This window comes from Channa argus, chromosome 1, assembly GCF_033026475.1.
Source record: "Channa argus isolate prfri chromosome 1, Channa argus male v1.0, whole genome shotgun sequence".
In the NCBI taxonomy this organism is placed as follows: Eukaryota; Metazoa; Chordata; class Actinopteri; order Anabantiformes; family Channidae; genus Channa; species Channa argus.
The window spans coordinates 43,484,130-43,510,027 of record NC_090197.1 but is presented as its reverse complement, the minus strand read 5'-3'; the positions used below and the strand labels follow the sequence as shown (position 1 = coordinate 43,510,027).

General features: G+C 39.9%; 1 protein-coding gene across 2 annotated transcripts in view; it reads left to right on the top strand.

Moving 5' to 3' along the window:
* mcu (mitochondrial calcium uniporter) overlaps window positions 1–25,898 on the top strand; it is a 52,391-nt gene that overhangs the window by 5,461 nt on the left and 21,032 nt on the right. The window contains exon 2 of one of the 2 annotated variants that reach the window (XM_067524379.1): window positions 17,879–17,989. In XM_067524379.1, coding sequence (XP_067380480.1) covers window positions 17,879–17,989 — 111 coding nt within the window. Of the gene's footprint in view, window positions 1–17,875; window positions 17,990–25,898 lie in introns of both variants that reach the window. The other variant, XM_067524371.1, reaches the window with a different exon arrangement.

Sequence of the window (25,898 nt, the reverse complement as noted above, 5' to 3'; positions counted from 1 at the left end):
GTGAAGAATAAATACCATTTTTGTTCCTGTTAGGCCCCTATATTTCTAACTTATGCTTGTGTGTCTCGTTTCTCCCGTGTTTTCCTCATCAAGTTCCCCCATGCTCTTTAAGTCCACCACACAACAGCTCCTGCTTAGTAAGTTAACTGTTCTTGTGTTCACCAGCTGTTTGCCTTGTGGTCAAAAGAACTGTCCAAGAAGGTGAAACAGTTCAGTTGTAGAGACTTACTGAAAAACATCATCCACATTTAGCAAGCATAGCTGCTGCTATACCTCTCCAGCTGTCTCCTTCTTTGTATACAGTTATTATTTTAATGATTTTTATCACTGGAATAAGGGGCCACATGCTTCTGTAATCTGCTGTACATTACAGAGATGCTGTAGAATAGTAATAGATGAGACTATTGTGATGGACAAGTCCTCATTAGTACTCTGGAAGGAATTCACCCTCGAAGTGGTAAATGATTGGGGAATCTCTGCTGTTGGCATAGACTAATTAGCTTCTTTCCATGTTTCTGTGTGGCCCAGCATGTCTCCAGTCAAGTCTGAAAAGGACATTAAACTAGGCCAATATGTGTAATTTAATGATGGATGACGGCAAAGCTTTGTTACCCACTCTCATCTTTGAAACGTTGCCTGGCAGAAGGGCAGGTGAGGCTGCTCTTGGAACCTGAAGGTCATCAGCAGCCCAGACTTTTGTCCCATCAAATATGGGTTTGGACTCACTATTGTGACAGCAAAAAGATAATTTTTGTAATATTTGTGTTTTGGGCTTCTTTGTAATTTCATTGAATTTAATTTTTTTCATTTTTATGCTGCCACGCCAGTGAAAGCACTAGTGGAGGGCATTATTTTTTTTATTTAAGATTGTCGTTATGAGTATTGATTACAATTATGTGATTAAATCACCATCCCATTGTCAACGCAGTATCTCAGAAATGCCTGTGATGTGGTGTTGTTGTACTGGAGTTCATTATATTATATTTAAGAGGTAGTTGAAATCTTTTGGCCACCCTATTTAAAATTAATACAGGGACCAACATAATGCACTCCAGTACGACTCCACCAACCACTATGACCGCAGTAATAATTGCATTGTCGACTCATCACCTTTCTGACAGTTTCAACTTCAAAACTGAGAAATTACAACCTTGTAAAATTAGAATTAATGGCACAGCTGCTGTTTGAATTGCATTAATGCAAATGTTCATCAAGTGAGTGAGGTTATATCTTAGTTAACTCATGAAAGACTGTTTATCTTTCTGTTGATGATGTCCACCTACTGGCTGCTCTCAACAAATTGTATGACTAAAATCTCTCCATTCCAGTAAAATAGAGAAAAATATGGATTTGAGTCAAATCGTGAACTGATCTGACCTTGTTTATTGTATTTTAGTTTGATATAACTTTGAACTGCAAAAGACGGTCTCATATGCAGGTAATTAACAACAGTGGGGGCGAGGTCGACTTCTCTTTCAGAGCGTATTGATTGTTTGTACCCTTGTTCATATAAGTTTATGTTGATATAATACTAGCAGTAGAGTAGGACAGATGCAGCGGAAGTTACAATTAACCATTTGACAATTACATGTACAATTTTTAACTTGTAAATTTGTTACAGTATCCAAGTATATTTTGCTTTGCAAAGAAAATTTCTTTAAGCTACAACTATAGATATGTGGGGACAAGACTTTATTGCTTAATGAAAGTTAAAACTATTATCAAATTAGTATGTGCAGAACTTCTCATACCAGCCCCATGATAGAGCTATATTCTCTGAAGGCATTCTGCCCAATATTTCTGCCATGCTCCCACTTTCCTATATTGCACGGCTTTATTGGATCGAAAACAAAAGGGTAAATTGAATCAGACAGATATGTAATTTACAACTGTGCAGTGAAAATGCAAAATGCAGTCAGATCAGAGACAGGCAGCAAAAGCAGACTCATCACTGTAAAGACAGGCAGCAGCAGAACTAATACTGGCATAGCTGGCAAGAGTGAAGTAGCTCTTAATTGGAATTTGTCCGACTTATGAATGAATGAGGTCTACTATATTTTAATGATGGCACAATGGCTGGAAAATTTTTAGGAGAAATGTTGGAATTGTGTGATTGGAGGATTCCCTCGGCCTCAGGCTCACCTCCTTCACTAGAGGGACTGAGGGAGTGTTGCTGCTTCTCATTACAGCTTTCCCATCTCACTGCTGCACAGCTGAAAGGATTATTGCATACATCAGACTATAGTACACAGTTGGTTTCGAAAAGAAGACTCTTGCTTAGTAGACCACTACCTTATTTCTGGCAAAATGAGTAGATACATTGGTAAAACTGCTGCTAGACTACATTTTTTGCTTGAAGCTGCTGCTGCTGCTGCTGCTGCTGCCAACTTAAGAATTGCTGTGAATACCAGCACCCTCCATAATATAATAAGCGCATCTAAATGGTATCTTCAGTATAGTGTATTTTGGTGAAGCACTTAACATCCCGACTACTGATCTGAGTGTAATTACTCAAACTATATTATTTGTGCATGCATACACATCACTAATGACAACTATTGAAAGTATTGGATTCTTGGATCTTTTGTCTTCATTATGTTATATGTTTTTTCAAAACAGAATGCAACAATTAACAGATTTTGGAGGCTTTGAAAGGCAGATCTGTTACAAATTACCCTTCGCTTTCACAGGGGGCTCCCTTCAAATGCAAATACAGCTAACAACACTCTAATCACTTGGACGCCCCTTCCCCACCACAAAAACAAACTCATAAGTAGTCCCCTTGTTCCTGCTAGATCGATGCACTGGGCTACTGACAAAAGGGCTTGACTTTTCAAATTTGTTACACCTTTTTTGTCCCATTGATTTGAGAGTTGGGGCCAGTGTCTCCTCTGATCACGATGGTTTTATCTCTGAGGTGCGGAGGACAGATTAGACTGCTCTGCTGAAAGAAAGTCTGCATGTCTTTTAGACTTTATCTGCATGGTGAAACATACTGGTGTTGGATTAACAGAGAAATGCAGGCATTGCTGGTCATGGTTAAACAGGATGTAAGGAGAACTATGACACTATCTTTGTGTTGTAATAATTGTGGCAGGTTGGGAGTGTGTGTCGACTTGAGAGGAATTATCTCCATGGCAGCTTAATGAGGCATGATGCCAAGCAGGCTGCTGTTTCTATGTACCATCAGCTCATGTTGCACCTCTTAACCTGGGCTGTTGACACATATTAGCTATCACTATAGAACATTGTTAAATTTGCATATCTAACATATCTAACGACATCATATCTATTGCAATCTAGTACAATCGGATACAGTAGCTCTGCCACGTGTTCTTTTTTTATAAGGTTATAATTTCTCCCTTTTAAGTTAAAAATCTCAGAACGGTGATAATTCTACTATGTGTTTATTATTGAGGTCATAGTGGGCAGTGGAGTTGAACTGGAGTACCTTATATTCACAGGTAGTTTAATGTTTTTGCCCCTGTATTCATTTTAAGCGTGGCCAAAATACTAGAACTAAGGGTCTGAATGCGCATTCGTATTATGTCAGGTTTAGGTATAGGTTTGCAACCCCTTACATTGAAACCTGAAATGATTTCTTATTCTAATTAGGTGCTCTGCAGCAACCCGTTGCCTGGCAGCTGTTCAGACCCAACATGTCTAAAAGGTTATGACAGAAAAACTGTAGAGCAACTTATTTCTGGTGGCTCACAAAATTTCACCATTGCTTTTTGTTTTTTGCTGTCCTAATTCCAGTATCCTCTCTTCCTGAAATTGGCTGTGTTTTCTGAATGATGCTTCTGACAACCTCATTACACAACCAGAAGTCAAGAACTGGGTCTTAACTGAGATTGATCAGACTCTGAGCACATCCAGGGAGTCAATGATCCCCCGTAAGCAGGCTCTCTGTTCAGCCCGCAAGGCTCTCTGTTCGGCCCGGTGCCCAGTTTTTTGCACTGTAATTACCCAGATTGTTGCAGTGCCATGGTAGACTCAAGCACACACAAGGGATTCACCATGACGAAAAAAAACAAAAAACAAAGATCCACACCTCTGTCCAACAATTAACCCTAAGCCCTCAAGTTCTGTTGTTTGTAAAGAATAGCCAAACCAGAGAGACAAGCCAAACGTGTCTCAAGCAGGTCACAACAAGCTTAACCATAACTTATGTTCATATGTTTATGTGTGCCTGTTTTGCTGCTCTTTACTGTTGGATTCTAATATAGTTTTACAGTTTTAAAAAATTACTAATTATCTGCTAAGTTTAAATGAATCAGGGGTATAAGCTGCGAGGCATGTTGCTTTTAATTAACTCTGTGTCCGCGTAAGTGGATCAATGGCTGGAGACACATGTGAAATAAGGATGTCTGTTTTGGACAGCTGAGTTGAGATTGTATGTATGGCATGAGAAGAAGAGTGGAGTGGTTAAATATGTGGTAGGGAGGGGGTGGGGGATTAGACTTATTGTGCTGCCTTAGCGCTGTGGAGCCTGATTCAAACCACCCAACCATTTTAATGGTATTTTATATTTCTGGGTGGACCAGAAGTTTTGACCAGATAATCCTATTAGAAGGACACAGTGCAAAAACTGTTGGCCTGAGAAATATGGCCAAATTATCACATCACAGTTTTGTCTATATACGCAGCAGGACAGTATTAATGATTGAATGTTCTGCAGACTATTTGCTTTTCCATCCACACACCCTGCAAGGCTTGGTCGTGACTGCCTTTTTTTTGTCACAAAACAGATACGTCATGAAATCTTTAGTATACTATTATGTTGATTTGTATACTAGTATAGTGTAAATGTTCTCTAAAGTCAATTGAAATATTTCTTTTTAAAAAATCAAGTTACTTTTCTGTGTTAATCAGTAAGCATGTAAACCTAACATTAGCATAAATCAGTCCAGCCCATTGGTTCGCAAAATTGTCCGCAGTTACTTAATACAACCAGAGATACTGATGAAGGGGATCATCCATCCATCTATTATCTGTAACTGTTTTCCGTGTTCAGGGTCACGGTGGGGCTGGAGGGACTAACCCAACAGTCATTAGGCAAGAGGCAGAGTACACCCTGGACAGCTCTCCAGTGTATCTCAGGGCCAACACAGTGAGACATACTCAGACAGACAATCATTCACACTCATTCCCACCTACAGGCAGAGTCACCAGTTAACCTCGCATGCATGTCTTTGGACTGTGGGAGGAAATCAGAGTATCCACAGAAGCAAGGGGAGAAAATACAAACTCCACACCAAAAGGTGCAGCGGGCCAGGGATTTAAACCCGGGACCTCCTATCTGTGAGGTAGCAGCAATAACCATTATGCTGCCCAAAAGGGATGATCGCTTGATTTTGTGTAAAACGTGTAATTTATAAACTGTACGTTGCCATTTGACCAAATATTGCTATGAGATAATCTCTCAAGACCTTTTTAAGATGGCGTACCCTCCAATGTGGAGTGGTGTTCTGTATTCTTATGTGTGAAAGTCAGTAAGACCTAGAGGTTACAATGTGCGTAAGATATGATCGTGTCTCTGTTCAAAGGCACCTCCGGTAAAGCAGAGCAGTAGGTAAATTACGTATGTAAATAGCTCTGCTACTGTAATCCATTGTTTATGAGGTCTCTGATGTGACAGCCCAGCGTGGACGATTTCAAAAATCTTTTGTTCTCTAGATTAAAAGAGTGCTTAAATCTTGACTCACAGAGTTATCGGGGCATCAATTTCAGAAGGGATGTTTAATAATAATAACAGCAGTCAACAGATATGGTAGTGTTTGATAAAACAGTGGTGACTTGTGTTTCCATTCGCGATCATTGAGAGGAAGTGTGTTAATGAATGGCGACAGCTATATTTGTTGTTCTTGGTCACAGAGTTAAACCTATGCTGTTTGTATGAGCTCATGTTCACAGCACAACTGCAGGGTGGCATTAATAAGCATGGCACTGGTGTAGGCTAATGCTAATTAGCATGATCAGCGTGATTAGGGAGGACGTATCGTTTAAGCTCTGACCGCATATTTAGACTGGGCCAACTACTTTAAAGGCACTGATGTGGGGCTCTTTTTTTGCACTTAATAGACTGAGGCTTTGCTGCAGGTGTTCTGTAGCTGTGCTAGTCCAGCTAATTATTGCTTGATGACCTGTGAGGGAAATGTGAAACCTCTATCTTTCTTTATTCATTTTTCTGCTTGTCCTTGTACATAATTTTGCCTCACACAGTTATATTGATTAAAATTGAAGAAGGAGCTACTGAGCTCAGAAACTCATGTGGCTTTCTCATCTCTGTTTCACGCATTTGTTTTTCTTTTTGTCCTTTCGGCTTCTCCCGTGAGTTCAGTGTCACCACAGCGGATCATTGTCCGCATGTTGATTTGGCAGAGTTTTTACACCGGATGCCCTTCCTGACGCAACCATCTTTAATTTTTACGGGGCTTGGACCAGCACCTCACAGCTGGGGAGGGGAATTGGGCTCTTAGGCTGTTTCGGTGTCTTGCCCAGAGAAATTTCGACATATAGCCGGGACCAGGGATCAAACCACTGACCCTGTAGTCCGTGGACGACTGCCTTACATTCTGAGCTACAGCTGCCCCGCATACAAGGTAAAACAACTGAGTGTACAGTCCCCACAACCTTCTGCCAGTAAAGGTTAGCAATGACCCAGCTGCCTGCTGTATTCACTCTGTCATTTGGCATGTGTGGTGTTTGTGCTCATATCTTGCAGGCCTTGCATCAGCTTGAAACACACACCAGCTTCTCACAACTTCAGACGGATAAAACCTGCTTTGTCTTGTGAGAATTGGTATTGTTAGTCAGCTGTTTGTGTGCAGAGTTGTTCAAAGCCTTTGATTTGAAATGAAGCTGTGAGCGAAAAGAAGGGAACCATGGAGCAGTGGAGACACTAGACATTTCCATTCTTACTGTACTGTTACTCATCTTTTGCCAGCTAGCTAGTGCTCCATCAGGCTATAAATAGGACAGAGAAGATGGTGGAGGGGAGACTTTGTTGTAGAGTGCAGTTCCATGGAGATAGTCTTCGTTGGCCTTTGGCTTGGTGAGGAAAGCGCCATTGTGCAAGACAGTATTCTAGGCTTGTTAAGTATGTGTTTATATTCCATATCTATTTGTCAGGACGGTTTTTCCATAGCAGTCTGGGGAAAGCCAATTTAAAACAAGCATGTTCCTTTTTGCTGGCTGCAGATGTCTGAGTGGACTCTAAACACATCACCGTCCCCATTTTGCAAGGTAAACATGTACACCATTGTGTTTGTAAAGTTTGCATCACTCAGCCTCAGTACCAAGCGCATGCACTCAAAGCATGCACATAAAAATACAGCACTTCTCCTCTTTCCTCTTGTGCATGCAAAATATCATGTGAGGGCAGACCAAATCTTATTCACAGTTTCTGAGAGTAGGACATTCTCTTTTGTATAATATTAAAATCTCATGACCCACTGAAAACCTGTATAAGGCATGTGAATGTGTTTGCCTCAGTATAATTGTATGCCATTATGTTGCTCTTAAGGTATTTAAAAATGGCTACATGTCCAGCTTGTGGTAGCCATTTTAAATTACTTAAATATTTTTGCTTCAGCTGATTTCATGCTCTGCTAATGTGGGTTACAAAGTGTAACTTTTGTCTCTGGGGTATTGTTCTAAAAGTGGGTGGGGCTGCTCAGCATTCATGTGGGCGACTGTGGCGCAGGAAGGTAGAGTGGTTGTCCACCAATCTCACAGTTGTTGGTTCAATCCCCGGCTCCTCCGGTCATATGTCGAAGTGTCCTTGAGCAAGACACTGAACCCCAACTTAGCTGCTCCCGGTGAGTGTTGGCCAGCTGCATAGCAGCTCCCCCATCGGTGTATGAATGTGTGTGTGATTGTGAGTGTGAATGGGTGAATAAGAAGCAGTGTAAAGCGCTTTGAGTGCCAATAGGTAGAAAAGCGCTATATAAGTGCAGACCATTTACCATTTACCATTTAAAGGGACAAAGGTGCCCTGTTTCTGACATGCATGTGGAAAAACTGATACACATTTGTCTGATCTTGTTATTTTTGTATTTTCTGTGGGGGTTTGTTTGCTTTGTATCTTAACTTCAGCTGAGCCCCATAACTCCCATGTTACAGCTGAGTGAAAAAGTTTGCATCCCATGAAATAGCAAAAGCAAATGCTAAGGCTTTTTTTTAACATAATATTGAATCCACATTTAATTTTTTACAAATGTTCAGAAGTAACAACAATGGTCGAGCAATTAAAAAAGGAAAGTTGTTGTAAAACATTAAAGTTGTCACTGCAGAAGTTTGCCAGGCCCCAAATAAACCTTCTGGGTAAGTTACTTTAATATGTAAAAGCAGGTGTCTAATCTTTAAAAAGGCCTGCCAATACCTAATGCTTGATGAGTAGCACCAGGTGTGTGAAATTGGGCTTGCAAGTGAGTAAGGTCTCCGGGGGCAGGCTCAAGTAGCTTACTGAGTACAACAAAAACAAGGGGATCACAAAAAAGATCTCTGGAGCCCATCAAATGATGGTAAACCTTCATAAAGCTGGAGGGCACTGCCAAACTGGAGCTCTGCATAAAGTGGAAGGAAGAATAAATACACTCCAATATCAGAAGATTTTAAGGAAAGCCTCCTACTCTACCATCAGTCAAAATGCTCATAATTAAGTCACAGGGGGTCCTTCAACAAGACAGTGATCCAAACCACAAAGCAAAGTCAACTCAGGAGTGGTTAAAAAGACTAAGGTGAATGTTTTATCATGCTCTTCCTAGTCTCCAGGTTTAAAATATTAAACACCAGTGGATACATTTTAAGAAGATTGTACATGGCAGACAACCAAGCAATCTGGTAGATTTGGAACATTATGCCATGAGGAAGGGACTAACATCACACCTGAATGAATACAACACTGCTCAGAGGGTAGTTAAACAGGTCTGTGCAGGCTATAAAAGCAAAAAGAGGACGTAAAAAGTATTAAAGAGCAGTTCATAAAAGTAGATGCAAACCTTTGCAAGAGAATCATTTTCATTATTTTAGTATGTATTTCTTTATATACACTTGACAATTTTTGCTGCATCTGGTGCTGAAGGAAATTATGTACTAGCTGAATGTGCATTAAATATTATTTAGATGGAAAAACAATGGATGCAAAGTTTTCCATATGCACAAAGAAGACAATTACCTGCTTGTCAGAGAAAGGTTATATACTCATTACTTCATACAGCCACAGCACTGAGATTATCATTCAGTCAGACAATCACCAGGTGTTTAGACTAGCTGTTGTTTTCCCAGGAAAAATGTGGGTAGTGGTGGTAGTAATAGTAGTAGTGGAAGGCAAAAAAAAGCTGAGCTTAGATCGGAGTGCATCAGCAATGGACCTCCAGCTGAGCACTGCCAGAGCCCTTTCTGACCCAGGCCCTGAGGAGAAACCCTAGAGGAAATCCCGACCTGGCCATGAAATGGATGGGAAGTTAAAGTGATTGCAGGAAACAAGAGAGGGAGATGTGGGGGTGGTACTAGAAAGGAAGGTTTGTAGTATCTCCTTGTTCTTGTATGTAATAGAAACACAATTACAGTGCTTTTTTGTATCAAGCCCAAGGCAGCGTTTCTAATGTCGACATGTATTGAGCCGTCTTGTAAATCCATGTATAATACACTGGCATTAGGAGAAAGTGAGGAATTCTCCTTGCCAAAAATGAAGGCCACACAGAGCATGTGACTAATAGAGGCTGATTTTGAGGCGAGAAGAGTAGTCCTGGAGATTTATCAAAAAGTCCTGGTGCTGCTGTTGCCTGGGTAACCCTTTGCACACTGAAAATGTCCTTTTTTTCCAACAGAGAATTGAAGGTTATCCTTCTCATTGTCTCCTGTTCCCTGCTTCCTATGCAAAAATGGCTTCTCCATTCTTGACATCACCTCATCTAGCAGATTACAGCCCAACATTGTTTTGTGCCAACACGCACTCTTTATAAAACGCTTTCTTCACAATTCGGCTACTGGGCTACTGCACTGCCCTCCACTCTTCACTTCCTTCCATTCAGCTGGCTCTTGCAACGCTACGATGCACAGGCAGGACCAGTTTTCATTGCAGTCCTAAATTATTGAATCGCCTATGAGGCTTTCCTTTAAATTTCTACTTCATTAGATGCTAAATTAAATATCAATGAATATTTTGTGTTTTTGAAGACAGTTTTTGCTGCTTAATTTGTGTTTTTCACTTTGCTTAATTTGCCTTTGGCACAAAAAAATCCAAAGGGGAAATGGGCACAAGGCATGAAGCATAGGTTCTGCAGCCCGATTGTACGTCTCCATCATGGATCTTGACTCTTTCCCTACACTGTTTTCAACAAACATCCTCTTACACAACAAAATTATGTTAGCTATGCCCAAGGTGTTTGATTAGGTCAGGTTCAGCAGGATGTTCCTCACATAGCTTTTTACTTTATTTATTGATTATTTGATCATGATAATAGCTGTATCAATAGCTTTATCAAATGCCATCAATTCCAGTAGCTGCTTTACAATAAATGGTTTGCATTGCTCTGATTATGTAAAATCTTTTAAAGTCTCTGAATTTGCATTTACAGTGTCCAAAATACAGACACTCTTAAGCGGTGCCATAATATTGTGGGTTACCATGTTATTAAATGATACAAAGATGCAGTGGCAGTAATATAAAAGCACACCCTATAATGCCAACAGTGTGCTACAACAAGCAGCTTTAAGAGGGACATACTGTAGGTGAGAGGACAAGCCCTTCATTTGAGTGGTGTGGGTGGTAGTGAGGGATAGTCAGGCAGCTGATTAACTCAAAACATTAGTTAATTTTAAAATGTCAACACAGTACTGAATCAGCCGGGAAACATTCTAAGGCTTGATTTAAAAAAAAAATTTCCAGATCGGGAAAGCAGTTTAACATGTGGAATTATCAGTCAGAACATTTACTGAAATGTCAACTTTGTGGCCTCAACAGTGTATTTCTGACACAGGGTTTTGAATTTCACAACCTATAAGTGTAGACCAGTTTAATCTATCTCCCATAAGGTGGATTGAAACCTGCTGCCATCAAGAATATTGATACTACTACAAGAATAAGAATACTACTACTATATTTAAAGTAGTTGTACTTGAGATTTTGAAGTATGTAATTCAGACAGTGCAATAAACCTCCGTATTTGAATGTGGGTGGTTATCTTTCTGTGTGTTTGCATGATGTGTTGCAGGCAGTGATATGACTGATAGAGACTGCTACTTCACATGTACATGCAGTGTACATAATATCTGTCCTTTGGGGAACCAGCTAACCCCATCCTATGTGACTCTCAGTTTCAGCAGGGACATGTTACCATATTCCTAAAGCTTTAATTGATCCACTTAACTAAAGTTGCAATATGTTTTATTTTGATGTCACTTTCCAAACTTTTCTTCAGGAGGCTTGGAAAAAGAACCTGTGTTGAAAGTTGTGCAGCCTGAGTGAGACTCAGCCTGTAAAGACACAGTGCAGACAATGTGCTGTTATCCTATGTCCTCAGCAGCAGCAGACTGTGCTAACCAGCTGCGTCCTATTTTGAGACCCACATTGTTTAAACTAATGCAAATACCTTCATTGCTGTTTCTGGTGGCTGAATACAATTGGGGGCATGTATTTTGGAAACCTGCCAATACTGAGTGTAAGCCATATTTTACCTAATATCTAATATCTAACATTTGGCCTTTTTAAGGCAATTTTGTCTCTAATTGTATAACCAGTTAATGTTTGTACTGACTCCGACAATTTAGGGATTGGAAATGTGCCATTTTCTATTATAGTATTAAACCTTACCACTGCTATTGATATAACATTGCGACAGTAGGTGGTTCTTGCTATTTGTGGATTTCACTGATGCTAAGAATGAGTGCTTTGTAATTATCACACACAAACAAACCAACAAACATGCAGAGGCACACACTCACAGAATTCTTCTCCTGCACGATACTTCCTCTGGTTGCCGATGCTGATTCAATCCGTCTCTCTGTCTCTCTGTGTGTCTCTGTCTCTCTCTCATATGTGCCCATGCATCCTCCCCCTCATGCCCACGCTTCCACTCTCTGTACTACTGAGAATCAGCTTTATCTTTGTGGCGTGTAGGATGAGTATGAGTCTTTTTAATTACTTAAAGAAGGACTCTCATTCCATATAAAATTTTGGGTGTCCTCTCTACCCATTGACCATACCCTTGTCACTGTAGTCTTTCTAAGTTCCCTTTGTTCTTTCTTATCTACTCATTTTCATTTCTTGTTTATAGGGCCTTAAATCCCCCCTCCCACCCCTTCAAAAGCTTGATGCAACAGCAGTGGCTTTAAAAATGCGATAAACTCAACTTTGTTCTGACATTTCCAGGCCATTGGGACTTTTCAACAGTACCAGCAATGTTATGGCACCGCTCTCTCTGCCCATCTAAGCTTTGTTTGGGTAACACCTGGGGCAATAAATCATAAAAATATTTGATAGTAGATGTAAGATTTTTTTTTCTTTCTAGCATGTATCAGCCTTTGTGTTGCCTACACAGGTCTCCCATTTTGTCCTATACTCTCTCCCTGCTTTCCTTTCTTTGCCTGTTCTTGGGCTCTTCTAGTCCCTGGGACACCTGGGGATGAAGCTGCTTTGTTGCCGTGTTCTATTATGAATGAAGGCAGTTTTCAGCACTTCCATTTATCTCTCCTCCAGCAGGAGACGCTAAGCTGTCAAACTCACTCTCTGCCCTCCCCAAGTTCATCACCCTGTTTGCTTGTATGTGTGAACAGTGAATAAATGGCAGAGGGGCGGTAAGTGTTTGAATCACGTGAGTGTGTGTCAGTGCATGTTTCGGTGTCCAATTTTATCGGATGATAAATGCTGAGGGCAGAGACTGACCGTGCAACCATCTCTCTCTTTCTTTTTGGTTTATATTGTACTGTATTGTGGGGACCCTGCACCATCGATCTGGCAACTTCTTTGTCCAGCCTGTCAGCACACAACCCCACAAACAGTCTGCATTTCCTAGAGAGGACGACTGTTGGGTTCATTAGGAATATGTTCATGTTTAATATGTGGTTAGTCTGTGTCCTTCACTTCACATCAGTTTAACTGTACTGGCTTTTTTTCTACCTATCTAAACTCCTACAGTATGTTTACCTGTGTCTGCCTATCATCTGGAAACATCCAGGGATCCCCTCAAAACAGATCTATTCTTATCAGCCATAAAGGACTTTGCCCAGCAGTTTTTCAGCAGCCCTCTTTCCCTCAATACCAAAGGCACTGGGTAACAGGGTGTGCGTAATGCAAAATTTCATTGTCCTCTTCCCTTCTTACTTCTAGCTCTCTTCATCTGTTCTCTTAGAGGCCAATGATTGCTTTTAAGCCCCCCGCCAATCTTCCTGTGACTGCTTTTTTGCTACAGGTAAGGGAAAAGGCACAGAAGGTGAATGAGCAAAGCAGGAAGAATAACCCAGAGAGGAAGATAAGAGAGTGAGCAGTTATAGGCAGAGGTGCACACAATGTTATGTTACAATGTCATTTTAACTGCACAGTAAATGTTGATCACTTTGGGACAGGCTCACTAAAAGGTTCTCATTTCGACAGTGCCTGCTGAAAATTTCATTGTAAGATCACAATATCACTAATTTCACTTAACTGTTCACTCACATCATTGCCGACATTTTATCATTATAACAATTATGACTTAATTTAATTTGCACAACAGTTCCCATCATGTATGGTTTATTCAAACCAAAAAAAAATTGAAAAGTCTCTGGAGCATTTTTACTCTTAGACAGTGACGTTACTCTTAGTTTTGTTTTTGTTTTTAAACTTGATTCAGTGAGTTGAGGAAATTAATTTATACACCTTATCATTTCAGGTTGAAAGACTTCAATTCGTAGTCTCAACGTGAAAACTATACTTTACTGAAACTTAAAATATTACTTATATAATTAAGTTAATGAAAAAAGCATAGTTAAATTTACTAAATTCACCTCCCACCCCACATGTGCTTTACTTTAATTTTTATTATATATAGTTTCAACCTGCAGTGATTTAATCAGAGGAGTTGACAACTTATACCAACTGTTTTAATGTAGGGAATTATTTTCCAAATTAAACCATTAATGCTAATCGACTCTCGGGTAGACATGCTGAGAACACAAATTCTGATGCCTCCCACAGGTCTGTAAGCACAACCTTGCACTTAGCACCGGTGACATCTAACATTAACCATTACCCAATCTGTGCTGAGAGACATCTTGTACAAGGAGACATCTGAGTCTTCTGGTTGCATGCATGATGAGTCAGCAACAAAAGCCGCTGAAGGTCGCTTCAGGGGTGACAAAATGCAGAAGACTGGCCCTGGCTCTGACTTCTTGTGAAAACATGTGGATTAGGAGCGGCTCAGGTGTCAAACAGTAAACTGAAAACCGATGACGCATGACAGGATGGTGTGATTGGAGTTACTTAAGAAGACTGTAAACCATTCACCATGCAAAGTTTAGGTTTGATGTGCTGGTGATTGGTAGAGATAGGTCCCCAAGCAGCAGCAAGCTCCCACCGTCTCATAAGTCAGTGAGTAAATCAATATGTGACAGCGAGTGGTTGCTTATTTTCTCACTCAGACTGGGTTTGAAGCAGTTTTCTGTCCAAGTTCCACCATGTGGCTGAAATATGAAAATGGAAAAGGGCAACTGAGTCCAGGTGTTAATTGTTTCTCCATTTTTGTGTCTACTTTTGCCCAGCTCTGCTTTGAGCTAATTAGAGCTGTATCATGTATATATTTCCCTCTGGTCTGTAGCAAAAGCTTGAAAATGTTTGTTTTTGCGATCTGGGCAACAACACGGTATGTTTCATCTTTGTTGAATTGGAATTCTTCTATTTGATGGCTGTTATTTTTAATTCAGAAGAAAAGGTGTTGTCTTTTAGGAATAAAGCAGCTGGGGCTTTTGTGTATCAGGAAAATAAAGTGGTGTGTATCGAGTGTTTGTGTACATTCAGTATTCTGTATGACTGTTGTAGCTGGTATCTAGAGAGAACAGCTGTTGTCTCTGTGGCAGTCTAATCAACAGAAATACAAGAAGCTTCCCTTTGCAGAGAGCTCACTTTTATTGACAACAGCTCATATAGGTTCTTGCAAACACATGTTAATATGTGTATGGAAGAATGATTAGTCATGTTTCAAATCACATGTATGCACATGGGAGCTAATAAGTTGCATAATATGTTACATCTCTGGTAGTAAACATTTGCAGTACATGTGTCTCAGTTGACATTTCAGTTGAGAATTGAAGCACCTTTTACCTTTTTAGCCTTAAAGTAAAAAAAAAAAGATTTCAAATTTAAGACGTGGCATATAGTATTAACAGATATCACGTGTGATTTTCTTAATAATGTTTACTTTATACATCTTAAGCGTATGGTATTGCACAACAACTTAAACCTAGTAGTACGGTTTGAGTAGGAGTTTATTGAATATTACAGACATATTATTCTTTAACTGTAAGGCTGAAGTTTGAATTCACTGCCAGCCTGAAAATGAGTCAGTGTGGTTGCTTGGCAGAGGCATAGCTTCAGTAAATACTGTTTCCCACATCATCACAGCGTCAACAATTCGACAAATGCTGGTCCTCCTCCACAGTACCAGACTAGAGTATGGAGACTTGGCAGTTCATGGACACTTTTTATAGAATTTAGTCTTGAACACAGGCCCCTCCTATGAGTTGATGCTGTATGCCTGACTTGTCATAGATAAGGAAGAAGCAATAATCCTGCTCCAACATGGTATCTCTGTACCAAGGTCCATTACTTAGCTTAATTTTAAGGAGACTATGTTTTAAAGTCTTACTGTGATATTACACTTCACTAAAGCTTTGATGTATGTTCTGGAGTATAAGTGTGGGGAGTTGTTGAAATTGACCTCCTTAGGGAGCTACGATAGTCAGCTCTACTTTGTGTTAAAAAGATTACGTCATTCATAATTATGAACAGTGGAAAATCTGTTTCATTAAATGTTGTCAACAAACTTTTCAGAACTCCGAGAACCAGAGAGGAAAACAAAGTCATGCATGAGGGTTATGAAGGCAGCTAATGTTTGACCCTGATTGGGCCTGGGCCTCTGCAGGTCTGCATGCTGAGAGCTAAGGATTTTCCACCAATTAAATCACTTTAGTTTTATACAAAATACATTGATCAAAAAGAAGCTATAGGCCTAATTTTGTAATGGTGCTACATGTAAAAGTATATCCTTACAAAAACTACTATTACTTCTGACAAAAACTGAAATGGTCATTCATGCCCCTTTTTTACTCCTTTAAATGTAATTTTCAATGGCTAAAAATTGTTAAAGTGAGGCTAATTGCGTGTGTAATAACACGTAGTGAGAAGATATTAAGCCGACATCCATTCATTGGAGCTGCGATAACAGAGAAGCCATAGTGTATATGTCATCAGAGAATTAGAGCTATACCAAGGCTTCTCATGCCAGCCTTGTTGTTTTGATGAGCATGATCGATTAATTAATAAAGCTGACATTTACTGGCACTAAGGATTTAGTTTTGCCAGGTTACAGCTGAAATCTTTCAGCCACAATGAGCCTTTCTGTTTGGTGTTTGCATGTTCTTGTCATGTCTGTATGGGCTTCCTTTCACAGCCCAAAAATATGGATATACACAAACATACAAAGGTTTGACTTGTTAGCTTTGAAAAGAGCCAAGTTTGTTGTTCCCTACTAATTCCAGTCTGTTTGCTAAGCTAACAGGCTGTAGACTGTAGCTCTATGTTTACCATACATCAGACTTTCAGTGCAGACACTTTTCAGCAAATCATATTTGCATGTTTTATTGTTTGTGCCTGCTCTGTTGTGTGCACACATTTTGAGATCATTTTATTTGGGATCTGAGTAAAGTGATGGTGTTTAAGTTCTGAAATCATAGTTTTAAGGCCTAACCTTTGTGGTTGTTATTGCTATAGAATATACTGCCATACAATGCTTACAGCGGGTTTGGGGTGTGTTAAAGTATTAAGCCGCAGTGTCATGTTTATCCCCAGAGGATAAACAAGCCGTCATAGTACGGTGTCTCTGAATAGGTAATGGGCTGCACTGGTATTGTTCTCAGTGTTTATACTGGTATAATGTTTATACTCCCACCTAATCTCTATGTACTGTAATCTATCCTCAGCACTGGGAGGCAGGAAACATTTGCAAGCATGCACTAACTTTAACGAAGAGAAAATATTTTACGCCTGTCTCCTTTGGCCCTCTGTCGTACACCTTCCTACACATACACAGACACACACAGCAGAAAATGTCTCTCTACCCCCCTCCAAACAAACACCAAAAAATCACATCTACCCACATTACAGCAAACACATTTTTTTCCTCAAATGTGATAACAGCCAGCTTGTAAACAACCAAATTCTCAGAAAATTAAAAAAATAACTCACTGCTAATCATGGTTTTAGGTGTGAAGCAGCTGCAGGCTGGTCATCTCTTTCATCTCAGATTGACAGTCACAGCAGCTGAAGCTGCCTCACACACACTGTGTAGATAGCAACTTTCCTTATTCACTACTGTCCTTCACACAGCTCAGATGACACAATGTGTACGTGCATCATGCTGCACAAAGTAGGTTTCTTCAGCCTGTGATGAGAACAGAAAATAAACAAAAGTACCACTTTCACGCTTCATTATTTTAAGCCCCTTTTACAAACAAGTATTGTACTGTAGATCCTGACGGTTGCTGTTTTGAAATTGACATGAGGTTTGCCATTTTCAATTTATACTACAATAATCTCAAACTCTTTGTTTCCACTTTGAACTGAAAATGATGCTTCCCACCTTGATATTTGAATCTGTTTGTGCCTTTTCTTCAGCAGGAGGTACTGTCTGCTCCCTTCACTCGTCAGACTGTCAGGAGAGCACATGGCCTACGGTCAGAAGCCCACTCCACACTCTTCACCCAGCCTCCCACTGCCCTGTCTCCACAGGTTAGTGCCCGGCATGCATGCATGTGTGTATTAGAAAGGAATTTTGAATATTATTGATTTCTGCGTCAAATGGCTTTTAGAGCATATCCATATTTATTAGAGCAGTTGTGTGTATGTGTGTGTCTCTTTGACAGCAGCTAGCATAATTATTGTCAGCACTTTCTGACACCTTCATTAACCTATTGCAGTTTTAAAGTCATTTGAAAAGGTGAATGAGGAAACTGGTGAATCATTATGAAGCTGAGATTCCAAAATGTTTTCAATATGTGATCAGTGGTGGTAAATTAAATATTGGCCAGTGCAACCCGCACCATCCTACCTTAAGAAGCAGGCAGCTGCCACTAGAAGTCAATTTATTTATTATATTTTTATTTAAATGCTGAAAGACATTTAACACAAAGTATTTTCTACTGACAGCTTCAGTCTTGTTGTTTTTTCCTAGTAAAACTTTTATCCAAAACCTAATAATCCTCCCTGTTTTGACTAAATATATTCTGCTGTTGCTATTATTTTCATTTTAGTTTATTAGCATGGCAGGCACATTTAGTGGAGAATCCTTTGAAGATTGATGAGGTTACTAAGCGGCAGTCTTTTGGTAAAGCCATTTTCTAGAGAAATGTATTCAAATGCATTCGAACATCCCACTGTTCAAAGCAATCTCTCCTCTGGGGTGTTGTTGCCCGATTCACTGTTGTTAACAAAAGGCGAAGCAAACTGTCATTTTCCCATCAAATCTTAATATAAGCTGCAAATCAGCACTTTGACAAGCATGTATTTTGGGTTTTTCAAATTTTATTTTGTATTTTTTCAAATGCAGTTTGCTGTGCAGCACTGGAGACCATGCTGTTTCAGTGACATGTTGTTTTGATGAGATAGCAAACTTGTCAAATTGTGTTCCACTGAGTAAATTTACCACAGTTGTGTATGTGAAGCACAAATATAATGGTTGTGTGCTTGCTAGAAAGTATCTTTTTATTATTATTATTAAGATGTCAGTCTGCATGTCCTCACTTTTGTGTCACTGCAGTCTGTTTCTGCATTGTATCACTTGAGAGATAGGACAACACTCTTGCAGTATTCTAAGCACAAGGGTTTAATGACTACCAGTCATAAGATGTGGCTGGAGGACTGCTACTTTATACTTCCTCTCATCTTCATGTTGGCTTGGTCAGACCACAACTCTTTGCATTTGCAAATTATGTGAGTAAAGTCCAGCTAGGATTCAATAAAGCAGACGCATTATGTTAAAAAGATCAGTTCAAGGTTAAGTGTATATATTTTTTAATTGCAAAATGTGCTTGACCCAACAACAAGCTTGGACAGAATGAAAATTTTATGATGAGAACAGGATATTTCTTCGTTGAGTGCTTGCAATCCGGCTGTGTATAGTAGTGCATTAGCTCATCTCTTCTTTCTGAGTGTTATTGTGTGTGCATGTGCGTGCAATGTTGTGAGCATGTGTGAATAAGCGTGCTTTGTTTGTGTTGGTGTATGCGTATTTATGTGTCATTGGGCTGTATGAAATGGAGAAGGCAGAAATGGGTTTGCATAGGGTGCGGGTGGTTCTACAGTGAAAAATAAGCAAAGGATTTCCTTAGACTGTTTACATTTTACTGCAGCAGGCCACTTGAAAAGTTGGTGAATGAGAACATAGGAAACGTATACATTTCTTATTCTGCTGGGAAATAAAATCATTAGTATGTTGCCATGGCAAAGCCTTGTTCAAAACAGGGTAAAACAACACAGCTGAGAGGGAGCCAGGTGATGGTCCCAGGTGCCCCTATTCATACCACATACAGCAGCCTCCATTGGGAGAGCTGTTTGTTCAGAGGGCAGGAGAGGTAGGATACACAGGAGGGTTAGGATGGAGGGTTTGGTTGCCAACGCTTGTTGTCTCTGCTGGGTAAGTCTAGGGGTGATACTTTCAAAACTGCAGTTGGGAAATCACAACAAAACAGTGACACTGTACAGGAGCTCTAGTAAAAATGACTATGCATCTATGCAATGTCTATGCATCAGGATGCATAGACTTGTTTTTCTTACAACTGACATAACACGGTGCTGTGCCATTTTCATTTGTGTTCTGCATCACTTTCAGTCAACATTTTTTTTTTAAACTTTTTTCTTCATTGACATCTCTTTTCCTGCTCCTGCATTGTTGCAGTACAGGCACTTGTCTGCTACTTGGCCAAGCTAGTGATCGCTCCCTGCCCCGCCTTTCCCTTCTCCCTCTGTCGTCCCTTGGCATCAATCAGTTTAGCTTCAGCTTCCCACAATGCCTCATAGCTTACACACACACACACACACACACACACACACACACACACACACATATCCGTTGCAGCACTATTCATGCACAGACCTTTCGACCCATCTGCTGCTCAGCTCCTACAGATGGGAGCTGTGGCAGTTTGGAGATGTTGCACATGAATTGCGAAGTCTAAATGAAGAGCAAACAAATTGTTGGTCCCTCATTTGACATTTTTTCAATTTATGTAATTCATGCAAGAATATCCTGCACACTACATTGGTGGATGGCTTGAAAATAAAGGAAATGAAACAGCATGGTTCATTTACAAAAGGGTAAAAGTGTGCAGACACAAGTGGATATAGATATAGAAGAGCAGGGAAAAAGATCACGGGCTCTGCAGTCTGCACACGCTGTACAGCCACTCTGAACCTTTTTTCCTTGTATTTCTCTTCACCAGGATTTGTGAAAGTGAGCTCTGCTTTTCTTGAAAAAGTATCTGCCTTTTCTTGTAATATTCCTTCTTATGGCTCAGAAGACAGTAAAAGTTCATGCGTTCATGTGGCCTTTTCTTCTTCTTAGTAGGGTCAGTTTGGTTGTGGCACATTGTCTGATCTGTGGGAGGTGGGTGTAGTTTAAGTGGAGAATCAGCTCCTTTATTAGTGTCTGTTCACAAACTGTGTGGTGATAGGTGGTAGCTCAGTTACTGAACAATGCTTGCTGTCTACTAATATAAGTCAGTGAGTCAGCTTGTAGTGTTATTTAAATGATATTTGAACTGCCCAGAATTAGCATACGCCTTCTTCCTTCAACTGTTTAGAGTTTGCATGGGTATGCATGCGTGCATATGTGTTCATTGCTTCCTCTTCATTTATGGTATTAAGTTGGTCTATGTATTATCAACATTATTCCTACATTCTGAAAACACCTGTGGCACCTAAAGGAGACTTTGAACCAAAGTGGCTGCTACTATAACTGCCATAATACACCTCAACACACCCCCATGAGTCACTGACATCTGTATTTCCAAACATAATTAGTTATACAAGACTAGGTTAAAATTGTGTTTGTATAGTTAACAATTAAGCATTGTACCACTCTCTCTATCAACAACTAGAAGGTATTTACAGACTTATCCAGGTTTCATTTCCTCAGCAGGTAATTAGAAATTGGTAAATGTATTCTGATATACAGTAACTCTGAGTTTTGAGTGGCAAGTCACAGAGTCATCAGCGCTGTTGTCAGATTTCAAGTTTCATTTGTCAGCTGAGATGAGGAAAAACAATTCTGTTTAATGTCAGTGAAGTGATGATTGAGTGAAGTTGGTGCATTGAGAAAGTTCTATTGACAGATGCTGCTCGGCTTAGAATTACTACCTGCCAGATTGAGATAGCGTTCACTGTGTCTAATTACATTATTGATCTTTTAGGGTGTGTCTGTGTGTTGCTGCCTTTACCAGTTATTGCATGAAAAAAAATTGTAGCAATAGGAGAGCTTGGTTTTATAATGTGTTTTATTTATTTATTTTTCCTTTTTATATTTTTAGACAGTGGTCTGCGGGGTGAGGAGAAAAAACTGCCTGCAAATTTTTAAATACTAGTAAACAAACCAGCGCCATTGGGACATACAGCATGGAGGACGAAGAGGAATGTGTGACTAACTGGCTTGTTTGTTTTAAATGTAATGCCACGACTCTCACAGCTAGGCTTCAATACACCTACAGTTGGACTTTTTTTTTTGTTTTTAACACCCCAACATTGTCAAGAAATAATATTCTGCAAATAGATCAGATGGTTAATTTTCCTCCCAGGCTTTTCAGTTAGTTTCTGATAAGTGAAACCAATCTATCTTCATGTTTGTCCAAACTGAAGTTCTGCGATTGATCACAAAATCGTTACGAATCATTTTCGGCAGGAAGCGGGTTTCCCCTCAGGGTGTTAACTGACCTTTTCTGCCAACACTTCGGTTATCTATTTGACTGAACCAATTGATGTTATTGATAGCTTAAGCTTTCATTGATTTCAACCCCCTGAATTCAGGAACTCCTCATTATTGTGTTAAACTTAATGCAAGTCAAAACGAACAAGCAGGTAGTCAATACTCAATCGGCAAAACGAAATGGGGGGAATCAATTCGGTTAAGAAATATACTTTCAGGATAATAATCTACTTTTCAGTATCGAATTCCCATGACCCTATACAGTATTTCAATCAGTGCAAAAGGATGAGCAGAAGTTTGATGACTAAAGCTGTTTGTAAACTTTATCATGCTGAGTCATGTATTGCAGTAAAACAACCAGCATGTGGTTGAATCTTGGATGCAACCTGATGCTGTAACCAAAACCTGATGCTGGAAGCATGCCTCTACGTTCTGTGCTGATAGTGAGAAAATCACACCCTTGCAGACAAAACTGTTTGTCATATAATATCTCATGAAATAGAGTATCAGCGCTGTTAAAATAATCACGGTTTGTTTGTCTGAGGGAAGGTTTTATGCACTCAATTGCTCAAGATTATCAAAAGCTTTAAATATAAACCTCTAGTTTCTTAACTGATGATGATGCTGATAAAAACTTGTTATCATCATCATGATTATGATTATTGTTATCATCATTATCATTCATATCATTAAACTGATTTTATTTTCCCCTTTTCACATGTTTTGGTACCTTTTTAGCCAGTGTAGCATTCAGTGGAAGCTGGGGGTGGGCGTATCTATCCCCGAAGTATCAATACCACCAATAAAACATTTTATGTAGGTTATCAATAATAGCGCAGTGGGATCAATACCGAAGCAGCTCTCAACTCACACAGGGATTACAGTCTCTACACCTATTAATGCAGTAAATCTGGCCCCGTTTTTGGAGCGTAGCAAACCTACTGCAGGATCAGACCTGAAATATGACTTGTCTCTGAAAAGATCATACGGTAACTTGTTACTTACTTGTTACTGAAGTTGTTGAAGTACTACATCATCTTGGTTGCTTTATACTGTAACTTAAGTTGGCTTCACAATACCTCTACGGCTTGTGTAACCTGAATTCCCACCACATTAACGTTTTAATCCATAGCAGATTTTGTGCTGCTTGATTACAGATTTTTATTGTGAAATTTGAGGAAAGGAAGGAAACAAAACAGAATAGAGAAGCACACTCATGATGCAAAATACGTTACTAATGTAAAGAAGGTGCAAATTACTCAAACTACTCAAGGCCCAGCACTTGGAGCACTTTGCTATTCTGGTGTGGAAACAGGTCTCTATTTCAGACTGATATTATTGTTATCTGTGATTCTGGCCTGATCCCATTTAGTATTGAACCAAAAGCATATTTTATGTTATTGCCCATTAGTAGTTTTAATATAAAAGCTTAGAAATTGTAAAAATATGATTTGTCTGGCTGGTGCACCAAATTCCTAAACATGCACTATATCTTCCAGAGCATAGATGTAGTGATAATTCACCATATGTTGTCCATAACATTTTGAACAGAACTTATGTATTAACTCACTATATTGTTATTTTAGTAAGGTTAATATGATACAAAATATTCTTTATGTATCATATACATTTAAACTTCTTGTTCTTAGCTTAGCAAGTGTATTTTTCCATACCTAGACCTTAGTAGTACTGTACTGTGAAAGTTGACATACAACAAATGAATTAATGACTCATGACTTTAATCATGGTCTGAATATAAGTAGAAACAAGTAGTAGTGTCCGATCTTGGGCACAACTGTTATTAACTTTTATAATGTATTTAAATGTTTGGTTAATTAATTAATTTTTGCTGGGGTGATTGTGTCGCAGGAAGGTAGAGCGGTTATCCACCAATCTCACTGTTGTTGGTTCAATACCCGGCTCCTCCGGTCACATGTCGAAGTGTCCTTGAGCAAGACACTGAAACCCCAACTTAGTTGCTCCTGGTTAGTGTTGGCCAGGTGCATAGCAGCTCCCCCATCGGTGTGAGTGTGAATGGGTGAATAAGAAGCAGTGTAAAGTGCTTTGAGGGCCAATAGGTAGAAAAGCGCTATATAAGTGCAGTCCACTTACCATTTATTTACACTATGGGAGCTCCACCTTCCCAGCATTACTACGACGATCTCATTATAAGTCGAGGGTTCATTTTTTGTAAATGTACATACAGAGTTTTTACAGTCCAGTTAACCCTTAGTGGGGTTAGGGTTAGGGTTAAGTTAGGGTTAATCCTAACCCTAACCCGCACTGGTGCAGGCGTCGACTCCTAAGGGTTAACTCGAGTAAACAAGCCAGGGCCTTGTAATGTCCCCTTGCCAGAGGCGGTGCCAAAAGGCGCTGCTCTCAGAAAAGCAGATGAACTAAAATTACCCATTATTAATATGTAAAAATAAAAAGGGAGACCCTGTGCTCAAAGGTACCTGAATAACTTCAGTCCACTGAGGGAGGCAACACGAGGGAGAAAGCTTGGGTGCCCTTGTCTGAACTCATTCCCCAGCATCTGAGAACCGTTAGACTGTACCCTGTAGCGAGGTAGAGGAGAAAATAAGCAGCAACAATAGCAGTGGGGGGTGGAGTGGTGAGGAAGGATGCCTTTGAGAGATGGGGAATCCAACATATTGCAACTTGAAGAAGTTGAGGAGGAAGAGAAGCACAACGAGCAGCATACTGACGATGAGGATTAAGATATTGTAAATGGGAGCATGAGGGCACAGAGATATGGAGACAGCTTTTTGTCAGAGGATTAGAGAGGCTGACTAGCTCAACTCAAGTTTAGGTCATGATGGCATTTAGGGGAGATGAAAGGGCAAAAATGAGTGGAAGAGCTGCCGGCACGATGAGAGAATGGGGACGATCTTTAACAAACTTGTCATCATCTGTCGAGCATCATCCACCATCGAAATATCAGCTGACTTTATAAGAAGCTGTTCAGTATTGTCAGTCTCTTGAGTCAGGATGTTTGTTTTGACTTCCAGAACTTATAGAAAAGAGCTGGTCACATCACATCCAGGCCTTTGTGGTACGAAAGCTGGCTGTCTGCTTATTTGACTCCTGTGATTTTCATTCCCCCAGCCCTGCAGGTGGGACGAGTGATAGGTGGTTCACAGACTCTGACCCACTTCCTGCAAGTCTTCTAAAGTCTGCATGAGCGCAAACTGCTCCCCACACGGCCCCACAGCACAGGACCTGTGAATATTTGATGCTTGTTGTGAAAGGCCTGAAGTGAAGTTTTTGTTTCTATGAACATTCTGACAAATAGGTCCCAACCGAAAATATTCCAGGGATCTCTCTAAAATAATTGTGTCAGCTAATCCTTACCATTGGTCTGCATTTTTTAAAATTATTTAAGACTAACGTGATATCATGTCATCAAAAGCTGTGTTTCTGGTGTGTGACTACAGGTGAATTTCTGTGGAAAAACTGTTTGCATACACGCTAGCCAAGTCAGGGAGAGACTGTTGTTCAGTCAGTAATACAATAGCTTTTCAAACGTGTTTGGTTGTTAAAGGGACAGAGAGTTAACACAATTTATTAAGGATACAAAATTGAACCTTTTGATTTCTGTCTTACAACTGTGTGAAAATTAGGTATAATTTTTAGGGGCATTTCTACTCTAACAGAAGTAAAAGTGGATTGTCAAGATAACTATTAAGCTACACTAGCACCTTTGGAAGGTGTGGTGACCAG